Genomic DNA, 12,714 nt, shown 5'->3' on the forward strand with positions numbered 1-12,714 from the left:
TAGGAGCCGTAGGGACAGACAGGAATGCTGCTCCTGTTCCCTCCAGGCCTTAGTTTCCACGGTAACCACTGTATCCCTCACCCTGAAGGAAACACCACTGTGACAACGTGGAGACCTGGGGTCAGCCGGAAATGGAAGAAAATGGCAACATCCGTCATGGTGCCATCATCCCCTTTCCTGTTCCAGCTACAGCCAGGCCTGATGTGGCCCCTAGGGGATGGCTCTGGGTGGACAGCTTCATGAGGCCTTCATGAGGCTTGAGAGCAGCCCACCCTGAAGTCCCAGCACCTCCTGGTGGATGGGCAGGGCAGGGCAGGGCAGGGGCAGGTTTTGCAGGGCTGGAGCCTGACCCTCCCCTTGTCTTCTGACCTCGCAGAACCCCCAGGCCACAAACCCCACAGTTTACTCAAGTAAAATCTAGTTGAGAAATCCTACTCAGCCTGTGAGAAGCAAAGCTGTCTGGGGAAGGGCTATTTCCAGTGCTCTGCCTCTCAGTGAAGGTGGAGGGAAAGTGCTGCAGGCTGGCCAGTGCGGGGAGCCTCCGGGGTATTTCTCCGGGAGGCAGGGCCCCTGTATCTTCCAACCTTAAATCAAGGACTCTGTCCACAGACCCTCAGGACCAGGCTTCTCAAGGTGACTGATCAAAACTGCAGAACAAAGTCATCTTCTCCAATGACAATCACCCAGGACTCCAGGGACCCCACACTGGGTGTACCAGGCATCCAGTAAGGAGAAACAGTGTTCTGCATATTCTGTCTCTAGTCTGGGATGGCAGGACCTAGGATCTTTGGCAATGGGTCTGTGTGTTCAAAGTCCCCTTTTGGAAGATAGAACCTACAGCATTTTGGGTTCATAAATTTTGCATAAATTATTTGGGGTTGCCATCCCAGTTTGTACTGCAGCATGGTGGCTCACACACAGGATCCTTTGGGATCCCATGGTTAGTAAGAGAAAGGTCTCAGAGGCAGGGGCTTTCATAGTTTTCTAGCTCTGTTTACCACAGGGCCCCTGGCCCAGAGGAAGTCTTTCATGGACCCTCGGCAGATCAGCAGGTAAAGGAGAGGGCTGCAGTGGAGGGAAGGGAGTGTATACATGTTAAGTCACTTTAGTCGTGCCCGACTCTGTGCGACTGTATCTATTGTAGCCCACCAGGCTCCTCTGTCCAGGGCTTCCCTGGTGGATCAGATGGAGGGCAGGGAGGGGAAAGGAATTCTGAGCCCAGAACCCTGCCCCTTCCTTACTCAGCCCTTCCAGGAGCTTGGATTGAAAACAGGAGCTCCAGCCCAGGCTTCAGCCACATTCTACAGATGGAGAAGCCGAGGTCAGAGGGAGGCTGGGAACTCCTCAAGACCATGTGAGGAGTCTGACCAGGCTTCCTGACCCACAAGCTGGCTCTGGATTTCGCACTTTCACTCCAAGTCACTTCTGTGTGGCCCACCGCCATTTGAACAAACTATGCAATTCCAACTGCCCACATCCAGAAGCATTTTAATAAAAAGATTTTGTTCATTTTTTTCAAAACAGGGTTTTAGTTTGATTGCAGTTCACTCACTCTGTCTGCGAACACTCCGGGGGCACTGCCCTGCACCCTGACTAGCTTTCAGGTTCTTGTGGGTCTGGAAGATGGACCCGCGGCACATCACTGCATTTTGCCTCCATTTCTCCCTGGGCCAAAGTTGGCTTTTCAGAGAGCAAAGTCTCTGTTAGGATGGTCAGGTTCTTGTCATCTTTGTTTCCACCCTCAGCCAAGTACAGGACTTCTGGAGTTTGTTTTTCCGGTGGCAGCTTCTTTTGATTTCTGGGAGGAGAGAAACACTATTGATTGTGGGTTCCCTGTATGGGGGTATCTAGTGGTTGGAGCAGTGGTTGGGGCTCCCAAGTGGGTTAGCAAGTTTGAGGTGGTAGATCCAGTACACAGTTCTGGAAACAGTCTGGGGAGAAAGCTGAAATGGTTTGATAGGTTTTTGGCAGAGAAACATCTTAGACTTCTCCATGCATCATCTTACCAAACCCGCAGTGCCATCCGTGAACTCAGCTACTGTTGCTTCTCTTGCAAGTGACATAATATCTCAGAGGGGCCTGAGGAGCTTGTGCCTGGGTCATGCATTTCTCTCCTGACTCCCAGTCCTGTGTTCTTTTCACCAAGCTATACTCTCATCCTGCTTAGTATAGTCCTTATACCCCATCCCTACCCTCACTCCACTCCATCTCTAGATGGAAATTCCTACCTAATCCTTCTGCCTCTAGGTGCTTATGTCTCCAAACCAGCCCACGCACACCAGCCATGATTCCAGAGTCCTCAGCTCAAGTACCTTCACTGGCTCCCCACTGCCCACTTCTGGAACCTGGCATCCAAGATCCAGCCTTCCTACCAGTAACTTACCCAAACATCTTCCCTCTGAGGTGGTTCTACTCCAAGTCCCCACCCCTAGATCTCCTAGTGGAGAGACCCCGCCAGGGTTTGAGCTGACTGTCCAGACAATCTGTTTGGGTCACAGTCAGATGGGGAACATCTGACTGTCTGCTGATCCTGAGGACAGCTGCCTTGTCTCCGAGGTGACTTTGCCGAGGCGGATGCTTCCTGACAGTCTGAGAGAGGAAAATTCACTTTCTCAGAGGCACTACCCCTCTGGGTCCTTCTAGCAGACTGATCTCACTAAAACATAAACCTTTCATGTCCCTGTACAAAGCTCTTCTCTGGCTCCCCAGTGCCCATGAGCTAGAACCTGAAAACTCCTTAGGGAGCCCCCAGGGCGTGTACACTCTGGGCCCTGCTGCCTCTTGACCTCCCTTTCCTCCCGCCCCCAGAGTCCACACTACAGCCCCCTGGGCCCTCCTGCTCCTCCCTTGAGCTTGGGGTGTGCTGTCCCTTGGTCAGCACAGCCTCCATCTCTTTTTTGCCCTCAAGTCCCTAGATCCCACCTCTGTATATCCCACAGTCATCACCTGTCATTCTCAACTACAGTTGTCTCCCTACCAAACTGTCAACTCCGTAAGACCAAGGCTGAATCTATCTTGTCTAGCCCTGTGGTCCCCATTCTCGGCATAGAACCTGGCCCACAGCAGTGCTCGGCTTATTCTGTGGAATGAATGATGACTGAGCTGTAGCAGTTCATAACGACTAGTTACTGATGTGAACGAAATAACTGAGTTCTTTCTTTCTGGCTTTATATCAAAACTATGAGGAGGATTCATAGATGACATAAGATACAGCATAGGAAGAAGAGCTTGGACGTTGGCCAATCCTTCCATGGATCCTCAGTGAGCTTAATCTGTACAGTGGGACTAAGTAACTTGTGCCAGCCCCACTTTACAGGGCTGGTTTGATCAAGTGAGAGAATGTGAAGGTGCCTTCAAAATTGCAAACCATGATATAGATCTGAGGAGGGATTCTCAGTATTACTGTTTAAAAGTTACTGCTAGTTACTGCTGCTGCTGCTGCTAAGTCGCTTCAGTCGTGTCCGACTCTGTGAGACCCATAGACTGCAGCCTACCAGGCTTCTCCGTCCATGGGATTCTCCAGGCAAGAACACTGGAGTGGGTTGACATTTCCTTCTCCAATGCATGAAAGTGGAAAGTGAAAGTGAAATCCCTCAGTCATGTCTGACTCTTAGCGACCCCATGGACTGCAGCCTACCAGGCTCCTCCATCCATGGGATTTTCTGGGCAACAGTACTGGAGTGGGGTGCCATTGCCTTCTCCCACTGCTAGTTACTAGGATATAGTAATTATTGAATGAATGAAGGAATGAGTGAACCAATTATTTGTTGAATAACTTCTAGAATCTGACACTGAGCCAGTTGCTTGGGGAAGCAAAGTTGAGTCAAATGTAGTTCCCGCCCTCAAGGAGCTTTCAAAAGTTAATCCTGGTCTCATCCAGAGAGTTTAACAAAATGCCAGTGCCCAGGTCCCCTCCCCCACAGACCCTCTGCATCAGAATCTTGTGTTTAACATTCTTCCGCAGGTGATTTGTTTGTTCATCCAGGGTTAAGGAGTATTGTTGTCATAAAAATGTCAGAATTACCCAGGAGTCCCAAGTAATCTCAGGTCTCTATCCATGCCCTGCATTTGGCCTTGGAGTAGCACAAGGTTTTCCCATGTAACCACATCCCTAATTCTGCAAAAGCCCCCACTGAGCACTCCCCACAATCCTATAAGGAAAGAATCCATCACGGTTGCCATTTATAGAAGGAGAAGCCAGCCTGGAGGTACTGCGTGTCTTGCCCAGCTAGTGAGTGGCAGAACTGGAATCTGAACCCAGCCTGTATGACTCCAGAGCCAGTGATCCTGATTTCTGAGACACACCAGCCCCCACCCTGCTTCCTGGCCAGGGAATGGTCATCGGGGATAGCTGCTAGTTTTTCTGCAGCTTTGGGTTCTCAAACAAACAGAACCCTGCAGGCTGCATTTTGTTGACCCAAAGGGTGGACAGCCAAGGTCTCTAGATGACCCCTCTTTAGATTTCCCCACCCTTCAGAGACCACCCCTAGACCAGCTCCTCACCTGTTTGCCTGGATGTTCCTTCCCAAGAGGATGAAGCTTATTATGACCACCAAGGCTGCCAGGACGAACATGGAACAATTCCAAGGAGTTGCTGGGGAGGGACATGCAGGATGGAGCCTTGAGGACAGGCCGGGTGCCCCTCAGGCCCCTAACAGACCAACTCACAGCATCAGCTTCCCCCTGCTGTGGGTCACATATTGTAGAGAGAGACTAACCAAGCTGAAGATGAGCCAGGGAACTCCTGGTCCAAAGTAGGGGATAGGGGGAGAAGAGATCTCTGCTCCAAAGAAGTTCTCATCTACCTGGGGGAGACAGCACTGCAGTGGGATAATAATAGTGGGGAAAGGAGGTGTGTAGTGAAGATAAACTTCACCATCTTCAGAGTTTTGCTAGGGGCTGGCCAAGTGCAGTACAAGGGAAAGGAAGGGAGGGAGGAAGGGAAGAAGGAAGCAAGGGAGGGAGGAAAGAAGTGAGGGAGGGAGGGAAGAAAGGGTGGCAGTTAAATTAGATTTGACAAGCTGCCTGCAGATAATACATAAAGTAGCTCATCTGAGTTTGGAGAATCAGGATCTGTCCATACCATACCCAGATGAGGCAGCATCTAGCTTCAGAGCTTTTGCATTTACTGTTCACTCTACCAGGAATGCCTTTCCCCACATAATCTGCATGGCTAATTCTGTCACCTCCTGAAAGCCTTTATTCAAACATCAGCTTCTGAGGGAGGCCTTCCTTGACCACATTACATTCCATGGCTGCACACTTCCTATTCCTTTCTTGGCTTAAATTTTCTCCTTATTACTCATTTCACTAGCACGCTATGCATTTTAGACATTTGCTGGTTTTCCTCTTTCACTAGAAGGAATGCTCTATGAGGGCAGAGATTTTTGTGTTTCCACTTCTGTAACCCCCATGCTGAGAACAGTCCGTGGTGCACAGAAGGAACTTAATAAATATTTGTGAATGACAGGATGGATGAGTACATGAGCGACCAGACCCGAGGAAAGGAGAGCGCAGTTTAGCCAGGCCCCTCTGGGTAGTGCGACCCTCAGCCTCAGTTCTTGCCCTGGAGGAAACGTGCAGCCTGCCGTGGAGGAGAGGACCATGATGGGGGCTTCAGCCAGGAGAGCGCACCTCCACCACCCATCCCCGCCGCTTACCGTCCTCTACTCGGAAAAACCAAAGCATTTCTTCCAGCAGCTCCAGAGGCACCTCGGTCATGGGTGGGGCTCCGGTTAGCTTCTCACTGTAGTTCATGCCCCTGCTCCTGGTTGGGATATGTTTCTGACAAGGAAGTTCTCAGACCCCTTTGCTCCCAGCTGCTTTCCTGGCCTACTAAGGTTATGACCCTTGGCAAAGGCCTGAAGACTCCTGGAAACGAAGAACGGAGCATGAATGGATATCCCACCCCAACTTACTCTCCCCTCCCTGCCCAAACCCTGGGCCCAAACTCTGCCTCTCCCTGGGCCCAAAGTTACAGGACTGAAATAGCTGGAACTCCCGGAGCAGGTGGGGCCTGAGCAGAGACCATAGAAGTGGGAGCCACTCAAATCTTTATTAAAACTCATTACACGTGGGGAGGAGCACTGACGCGGGTGTGGGAAGGACTGAGCCACTGATGGGCTGTGGGACCGACTCTTGCAGGGTCTCTCCAGTCTCGCCTGCCGAGCATCCCCTCGAGCGTCTGCAGTCCACCCACTCCTTCACTAAGTTTCCTTAGCAGCGGATTTTCCTGTGCTGGCCAATCACAGGTGCCTGTCTCCCCTACGTGATGAAGGCTGGGCCTATCACCGTCTCTCTCCTGGATATCAAAATACCCAGGACCCAGAGTGGAGAATGGTGAAGTGCCAGACAAAGGTAGCTGCTGGTTAAATTTGGACCATTACAGTTTAATATAGTCCTAGAGGTCGGAGGAGCATGGTAGGCTGCAGTCCATGAGGTCGCTAAGAGTCGGACACGACTGAGCGACTTCACTTTCACTTTTCACTTTCATGCATTGGAGAAGGAAATGGCAACCCACTCTGGTATTCTTGCCTGGAGAATCCCAGGGACGGCGGAGCCTGGTGGGCTGCTGTCTGTGGGGTCGCACAGAGTCGGACACGACTGAAGCAACTTAGCAGTAGCAGCAGCAGAGGTCCTAACAAGTGCTATAAGGAAAGAAAAGGAAGTGTAAAACTTGATAAGAAAGAGTTAAAACTCATAATTTTCAGATGACAAGATCATCTATTAATACCTAGAAAAATAAACAATAGAACTAATAGATGCATTCACTGAAGTTGCTGTATACAAGCTCGAAATAGTATTTCTCCCATTATTAGTGAAACTGGAAAATTAAATAAAAAGAAGATCATTCACAGTAGCATCCCAGCATCCCACAGTAGCACAGTAGCATATGAAGAATTTTTGGGAGGTGGGGGCTGTGCTGCAGGGCATGTAGGATCTTAGTTACCCAAACAGAGATCGAACCTGTGACCCCTGCAGTGGAAGCATGGAGTTCTTAACTCCTGGACCACCAGGGAAGTCCCTTGAAGAACATTTTTTAACTCTAGAACAAGATAATAATAATAAATGATCTGAATAGAGTGGGATTTATGTTTTCAGACAGGATAAACTTACTAAGATATCAGTTATCCCCAACTAAATCTATAAATTCAATGCAATCTCAGCCAAAATTCTAACTGGATGTTTTTTGAGGACCTTGATACACTTATTCTAGTATTTATATAGACAAAGTAAACTGCAGAGTCAGACAGAACTGAGCACCTAAACATCGAAAAAAAGACTAAGAGGGGAGACTGGCCCCATCAGATGTTGAGATGTATTATAATAAAAAATGTGGTTTTGACATAAAACCACGTCATTATGCCAAGGCATGGGAACAGAGATTTCATAGAGACCTATATTCATGCAGAAACTTAATATTTCCAAGGTAAGGATAGCTCTGCTGACCAGTAGGGAAAGGAGGAATTGTTTAGTAGATGGTGTCAGGAAAACTGGTTCACTCTATGGAGAAAGGAAGACCAGTTGCACATCTAGGGGTTTCCCAGGTGGCTCCAATCCACCTGCCCATGCAGGAGATGCAGGTTCAATTCCTGTGTTGGGACGATCCCCTGGGGGTGTAAATGGCAACCCATGCTAGTATTCTTGCCTGGGAAATCCATGGACAGAGGAGCCTGGAGTCCTTGGTCACAAGAGTTGGACACGACTAGCACACATCACGCACAGATGCACATCTAACAAACAACACACACAAAAACAGACTCCAATATTAAAGGCCTAAATGCAAGAGGAAAAAGTGCAAAGTTAATAGAAGTAGGGTGCTGCTGCTGCTAAGTCACTTCAGTCGTGTCCGACTCTGTGCGACCCCTCAGACAGCAGCCCACCAGGCTCCCCCGTCCCTGGGATTCTCCAGGCAAGAACACTGGAGTGGGTTGCCATTTCCTTCTCCAATGCATGAAAGTGGAAAGTGAAAGTGAAATCCCTCAGTCATGTCTGACCCTCAGCGACCCCATGGACTGCAGCCTTCCAGGCTCCTCCATCCATGGGATTTTCTAGGCAAGAGTTCTGTAGTGGGGTGCCATTGCCTTCTCCGAGAAGTAGGGTAGCACTTCTTAAAACCATACAAGCTTAAGTCACTGGATAACAACAGAAAACTGTTGAATTTGATTACATCAAAATAAGATGATCTGTTCAATGAAGAATACTATCAATACAGTAGTAAACACATTTCTGATTGGGATAAGATACTTGTAATGCTTAAAACCCAGAAGAAACTGATATCTAAAATGTACAAAGAATTCTAACAACAGGAAAAAGACTAGAATCCTAATAGATAATATAAACAGGCAGTTTACAAAATAGGAAACTCAAAAGGCTAACAAGCATATGAAAATATGCTTAAACTCTTTGGAAATCAGAAGAATGACAATTAAAATGAAATGAAACACCACTTGACATCTATTAGACTGGCGTAGTTTGGAAGGTGGATAATGCCAGGTGTTGGTGTGGTTCTGGGGCTGTAGCCTTATGCCCTGCCAGGGTGTGTAGACTGGGGCAGCCATCTAGAGAGCACATTAGTCAAAGTAAGTGTACACATGATCCAGCAGTTCTTCTCCTGAGTGTATTCATATCCTGAAAGTATCCCCAAGGATCATAAGGGAGCATGCAACACCATTTATGAAAATTCAAAATACATGCATACAAAACAACAATACACATTTTACAAAGACATATTTTTAAAAAGAGACATTCAACACATTAGATAATTATCTCTGGTGCGGGGATGGGCATGGGAGGGAGAGGGGAGGAAAAGGGGTCAGAAGTGGAGATCAAAGTAAAGGGTTTTGAACAAACCAATCATGAAAACATGTCATAGGGCTAAGAGGACAACAAGGCAAAGAGAGGCCAGAGGCCATCTCAGAATCCCCCCAACTCTTGATGTCCAATCCAAAATAACCTTTGCAGGCTCAGCCAGGAACATTCAAAAACAACTGGATGGCAAGCAGCCAAACAAAAAAACAAGGTACTAATAAAAAGACTGACGTCAGAGTTTTCTCCAACTCTAAATGCTCTGAGAAAACTGAACAAACATCTACAGATTTTGAAGGAAAATATTTTGATACAAATATAATACTGAGCCAAGTTTTCCATATATGAGTCATCATTCACATGCTAAGGGCTTCCTGGGTGGCTCAGTAGTGAAGAATATGCCTGTAATGCAGGAGATGGGGATCTGATCCCTGGGTCAGGAAGATCCCCTGGAGAAGGAAATGGCAACCCATTCCAGTATTCTTGTCTGGGAAATTCCATGGACAGAGGAGCCTGGAGGGCTACAGTCCATGGGGCTGTACATGAATCGGATACAACTTAGCAACAAAAGCATCACTACACTACTAATGTGCCAAGACAGAGATGGAAGTCAGGGAAAAAGAAAGATTTTTTTTTTTTAAAGAGTTGCACAGACTCAGATGCCCACTACCTACTTAAGCATTTGAAATATATATACACTGAATAATGGAAAGACAAATTACAGGGATGGCCAATCGATGTGATCTTGTGTTCCAGCTCCAACTTCTCCAGAGCACTTGTTAAGGGTTGTGATCTTCTGTCTAGTCTCAGATGCAGGAATACCTGGATTAATTGGTAATATTGGCCACAGACCCCTGTTGCATATGCGGAACATGCACCCCCTCCCCCGATGTACACCCACAGAGAAAAGAACACAGAGGTCGAGATGTCAACACCAGCTCCCTCTAGGGAAGTGGGCTGGGGTGTAGACCCATGGGACATCCACTTTGAACACTTCTGTACTGTATACCGGAGAAGGCAATGGCACCGCACTCCAGTACTCTTGCCTGGAAAATCCCATGGACGGAGGAACCTGGTAGGCTGTGGTCCTTGGGGTCGCTAAGAGTCGGACACGACTGAGCGACTTCACTTTCACTTTTCACTTTCATGCATTGGAGAAGGAAATGGCAACCCACTCCAATGTTCTTGCCTGGAGAATCCCAGGGTGGGGGGAGCCTGGTTTGCTGCCATCTCAGGGGTCGCACAGAGTCGGACACGACTGAAGCGACTTAGCAGCAGCAGTACTGTATACATTTCTCCTGAGTACCTACTACCTTTGTGAAAATGATACATGTAATTACATTTTAAAATGTATATATTTTGTATGTATATTCTAAAAACACACATTTTTTATATTTGTGTGTATTTTAAATGTATGCAAATATTAGCCAAAGAAAATGAAAACACCAATTCAAATGATACATTCACTCCGATGTTCATAGTAGCATTATTTACGATAGCCAAGATATGGAAGCCACCTAAATGTCCATTGACAGATATGGATGAAGACGTGGTACACCTGTACAATGGACTCAGTCATAAAAAAGAATGAAATCTTGCCATTTGCGACAGCATGGATGACTTGGAGGTATGAGGCTAAGTGGAATAAGTCAGGCAAAGAAAGACAAATACTGTATGGTGTCACTTATATATGGAATCTAAAAAACAAACTAGTGACTATAACAGAAAAGAAAGAGACTCACAGATACATAGAGAACAAACTAGTGGTTACTAGTGGGAAGAAGGCAAGGGAGGGACAAGAGGGGGTAGGGGATTCAGAGATACAGACTACTATGTATAAAATAAATAAGCTACAAGGATATATTGTACAGCACAAGGAATGCAGGCAATAGTTTATAATAACTATAAACAGAGTATAACATTTCAGAATTGTGAATCACTATGTTATACGCCTGAAACATATAATATTGAAATCAACTATACCTTGATAAAAAAAAAGTATGTATCAATTGTATTTATACCTTTCTGGACCAAAATTCCAATTTTGGATGTTAAATTAGTGGAACTAATCAACATGTCAGTTCTTCCCAATGTGATCTAAAGATACAGGCAGCCCAAATCAAAATCCCAGCAAGTTATTTTATGGATATTGACAAACTGAATTTCAAGTTTATAAGGAGAAGCAAAAGGCCCAGGATACTCAACACAGGATTGAAGGAGAAGAACAAAGTTAGAGCACTGATGCTACCCAACTTCCAGACTCACTTTAAAACTCCAGTAATCAAGACAGTGTGGTACTGGAACTAATCAAAAAATGTACACATCTGCATGTGGACTGATGCCCACAGTGGAATGTATGTTTTTAAACATGCATAGTATTGTTATAATAAAAATATAGCAACACATGAAACAAAATGATAAGATGGATACACGTTGGCCCTCTCTATGTTAATGCTACAGAAACAAAGGCCACATTCCCCTCAAAGCACTTATCCAGTTTTTTCTACAGAGTATAGCAGTAATATCTCTGAATTTTTAAAAAATTATTAGCTAAATGTCATGATTTATTTGCATTTCACTTTTCTGTTATTGTCTTTTTCCTGCTTCTGGTTCCCATCCAAGATATCGTATTGCATTTAGTCGTCATGTGCTCTTAGGCCCCTCCAGGAGATTCCTGCTTTATTTATATTTTTATCTTTCTTTTTTATTTTTCTTTTGAACTTTTAATTTTGTATTGGCGTATAGCTGATTAACAATGTTGTGACAGTTTCAGGTGAACAGAGAAGGAACTCAGCCATACATATACATGTATCCACTCTCCCCCAAACATCCAGGCTGCCACATAACATTGAGCAGAGTTCCCTGTGCTATACAGTAGGGCTTTGTTGGTTATCCATTTAAACATAGCAGTGTGTACAGTGTCCATCCCAAACTCCCTAACGATCCCTCCCCTGGGCAACCATAAGTTCTGTTTTCTCAGTCTGTGAGTCTGTTTGTTTTGTAAGTAAGTTCATTTGTATCATTTCTTTTTAGATTCCACAGATAAGGGATATCACAGGGTATTTCTCCTTCTCTGTCTGACTTACTTCACTCAGTATGAGATGCCTGCATTTTAATCAGAGCTTAACCACCTGCCCCTGGACATGATTCCTGCCAAACACCTGGCACCCGCCACCCCATTCCCGCGGCAGGCTGAAGACACTCACCCTGGGTCCCGGGTTCCGAGGACTCGTCTGGTCTGCTGGCGGGAGCAGCACTGATTTCTCTCTTCCTCCTCCTCCTTTCAGGGGACACTGGTTGGTCTCTGCACCGGAGCTTCCCGCATAGCTGTCACCTGGGGGGCAGTGCGGCAGAGCCTGTGGCAGCCAGGCCCATTTGGGAGCTCTGCATTTAGCACACGCCCATGCCTGGAGCCTCCTTTGTCACTCCGGGGTGACTGACCTCTTGAATGAGTGGCCGCTGATGGCAAACAGGCTCCATCTGACTTTCACAGTCAGCAAGAACCAGGAGCCCGATACTTTCCTTCTTATCTGTTGGCCTCAGGTAACAGGAAAACATCCAAACCCTCCTGCCAGCCCAGAGGAACGGGCTGGGGAGGACCCTCTGTCCGGAGCGCCATCATTGCAGGGGGATGTGTGCTATGCCCACGCTGGGGCTCTATTTCCTGGTGTTAGCAATATTTAACCACCGAGCAGGGAGCCAAGGCTGGCCTTTTACAGCCTCTGCTTTCTCACAGCGAGGGTCATGGCCTCATGTGATATCCTCACAGGAAGCTATAAAATAAGACCTTTGGAGGGCTGGGGGTGGGGAGGCAAGACACGTGAGGCTGTGTGGGTGATCCAGAGAGGAGGAAGCAGGTCAGCGCTGTGTAGCAAGGGCTTGGTGGGGAGGTAGGAGCGAGGTGTC

The 12,714-nt window shown here is 47.0% G+C and overlaps 1 protein-coding gene across 3 annotated transcripts; it reads right to left on the reverse strand.

Annotated features, from left to right (window-relative positions):
• Window positions 1–1,471: 1,471 nt before the first annotated feature.
• On the reverse strand, window positions 1,472–12,484 carry SLC51B (solute carrier family 51, beta subunit). Of its 3 annotated transcripts, none has more exons than XM_010834568.1 (5): window positions 12,015–12,484; window positions 6,535–6,647; window positions 5,661–5,871; window positions 4,504–4,594; window positions 1,477–1,798 (listed from the first exon to the last, which is right to left on the reverse strand). In XM_010834568.1, exons 3-5 carry the CDS (start codon window positions 5,755–5,757, stop codon window positions 1,594–1,596), a joined length of 393 nt encoding a protein of 130 aa, XP_010832870.1. In that variant the 5' UTR covers window positions 5,758–5,871; window positions 6,535–6,647; window positions 12,015–12,484; the 3' UTR covers window positions 1,477–1,593. The 3 variants fall into 3 exon arrangements, with proteins under 3 accessions (XP_010832868.1, XP_010832870.1, XP_010832869.1); XM_010834567.1 differs by having other exon boundaries at window positions 6,521–6,647; XM_010834566.1 differs by lacking the exon at window positions 6,535–6,647 and having other exon boundaries at window positions 1,472–1,798; window positions 12,015–12,469.
• Between the last annotated feature and the right edge of the window lie 230 nt (window positions 12,485–12,714).

The sequence above is a fragment of the Bison bison genome, unplaced genomic scaffold, assembly GCF_000754665.1.
Source record: "Bison bison bison isolate TAMUID 2011002044 unplaced genomic scaffold, Bison_UMD1.0 scf7180017864034, whole genome shotgun sequence".
In the NCBI taxonomy this organism is placed as follows: Eukaryota; Metazoa; Chordata; class Mammalia; order Artiodactyla; family Bovidae; genus Bison; species Bison bison.

Coding starts and splice junctions, on each gene's coding strand:
- SLC51B (XM_010834566.1), bottom strand. CDS start 5,757: ATGAACTACAGTGAGAAGCTAACCGGAGCCCCACCCATGACCGAGGTG. Junction 4,595..5,660: donor GTTTTTCCGAGTAGAGGACG/GTAAGCGGCGGG, acceptor GTCCCTCCCCAG/CAACTCCTTGGAATTGTTCC. Junction 1,799..4,503: donor AGGAACATCCAGGCAAACAG/GTGAGGAGCTGG, acceptor CTCTCCTCCCAG/AAATCAAAAGAAGCTGCCAC.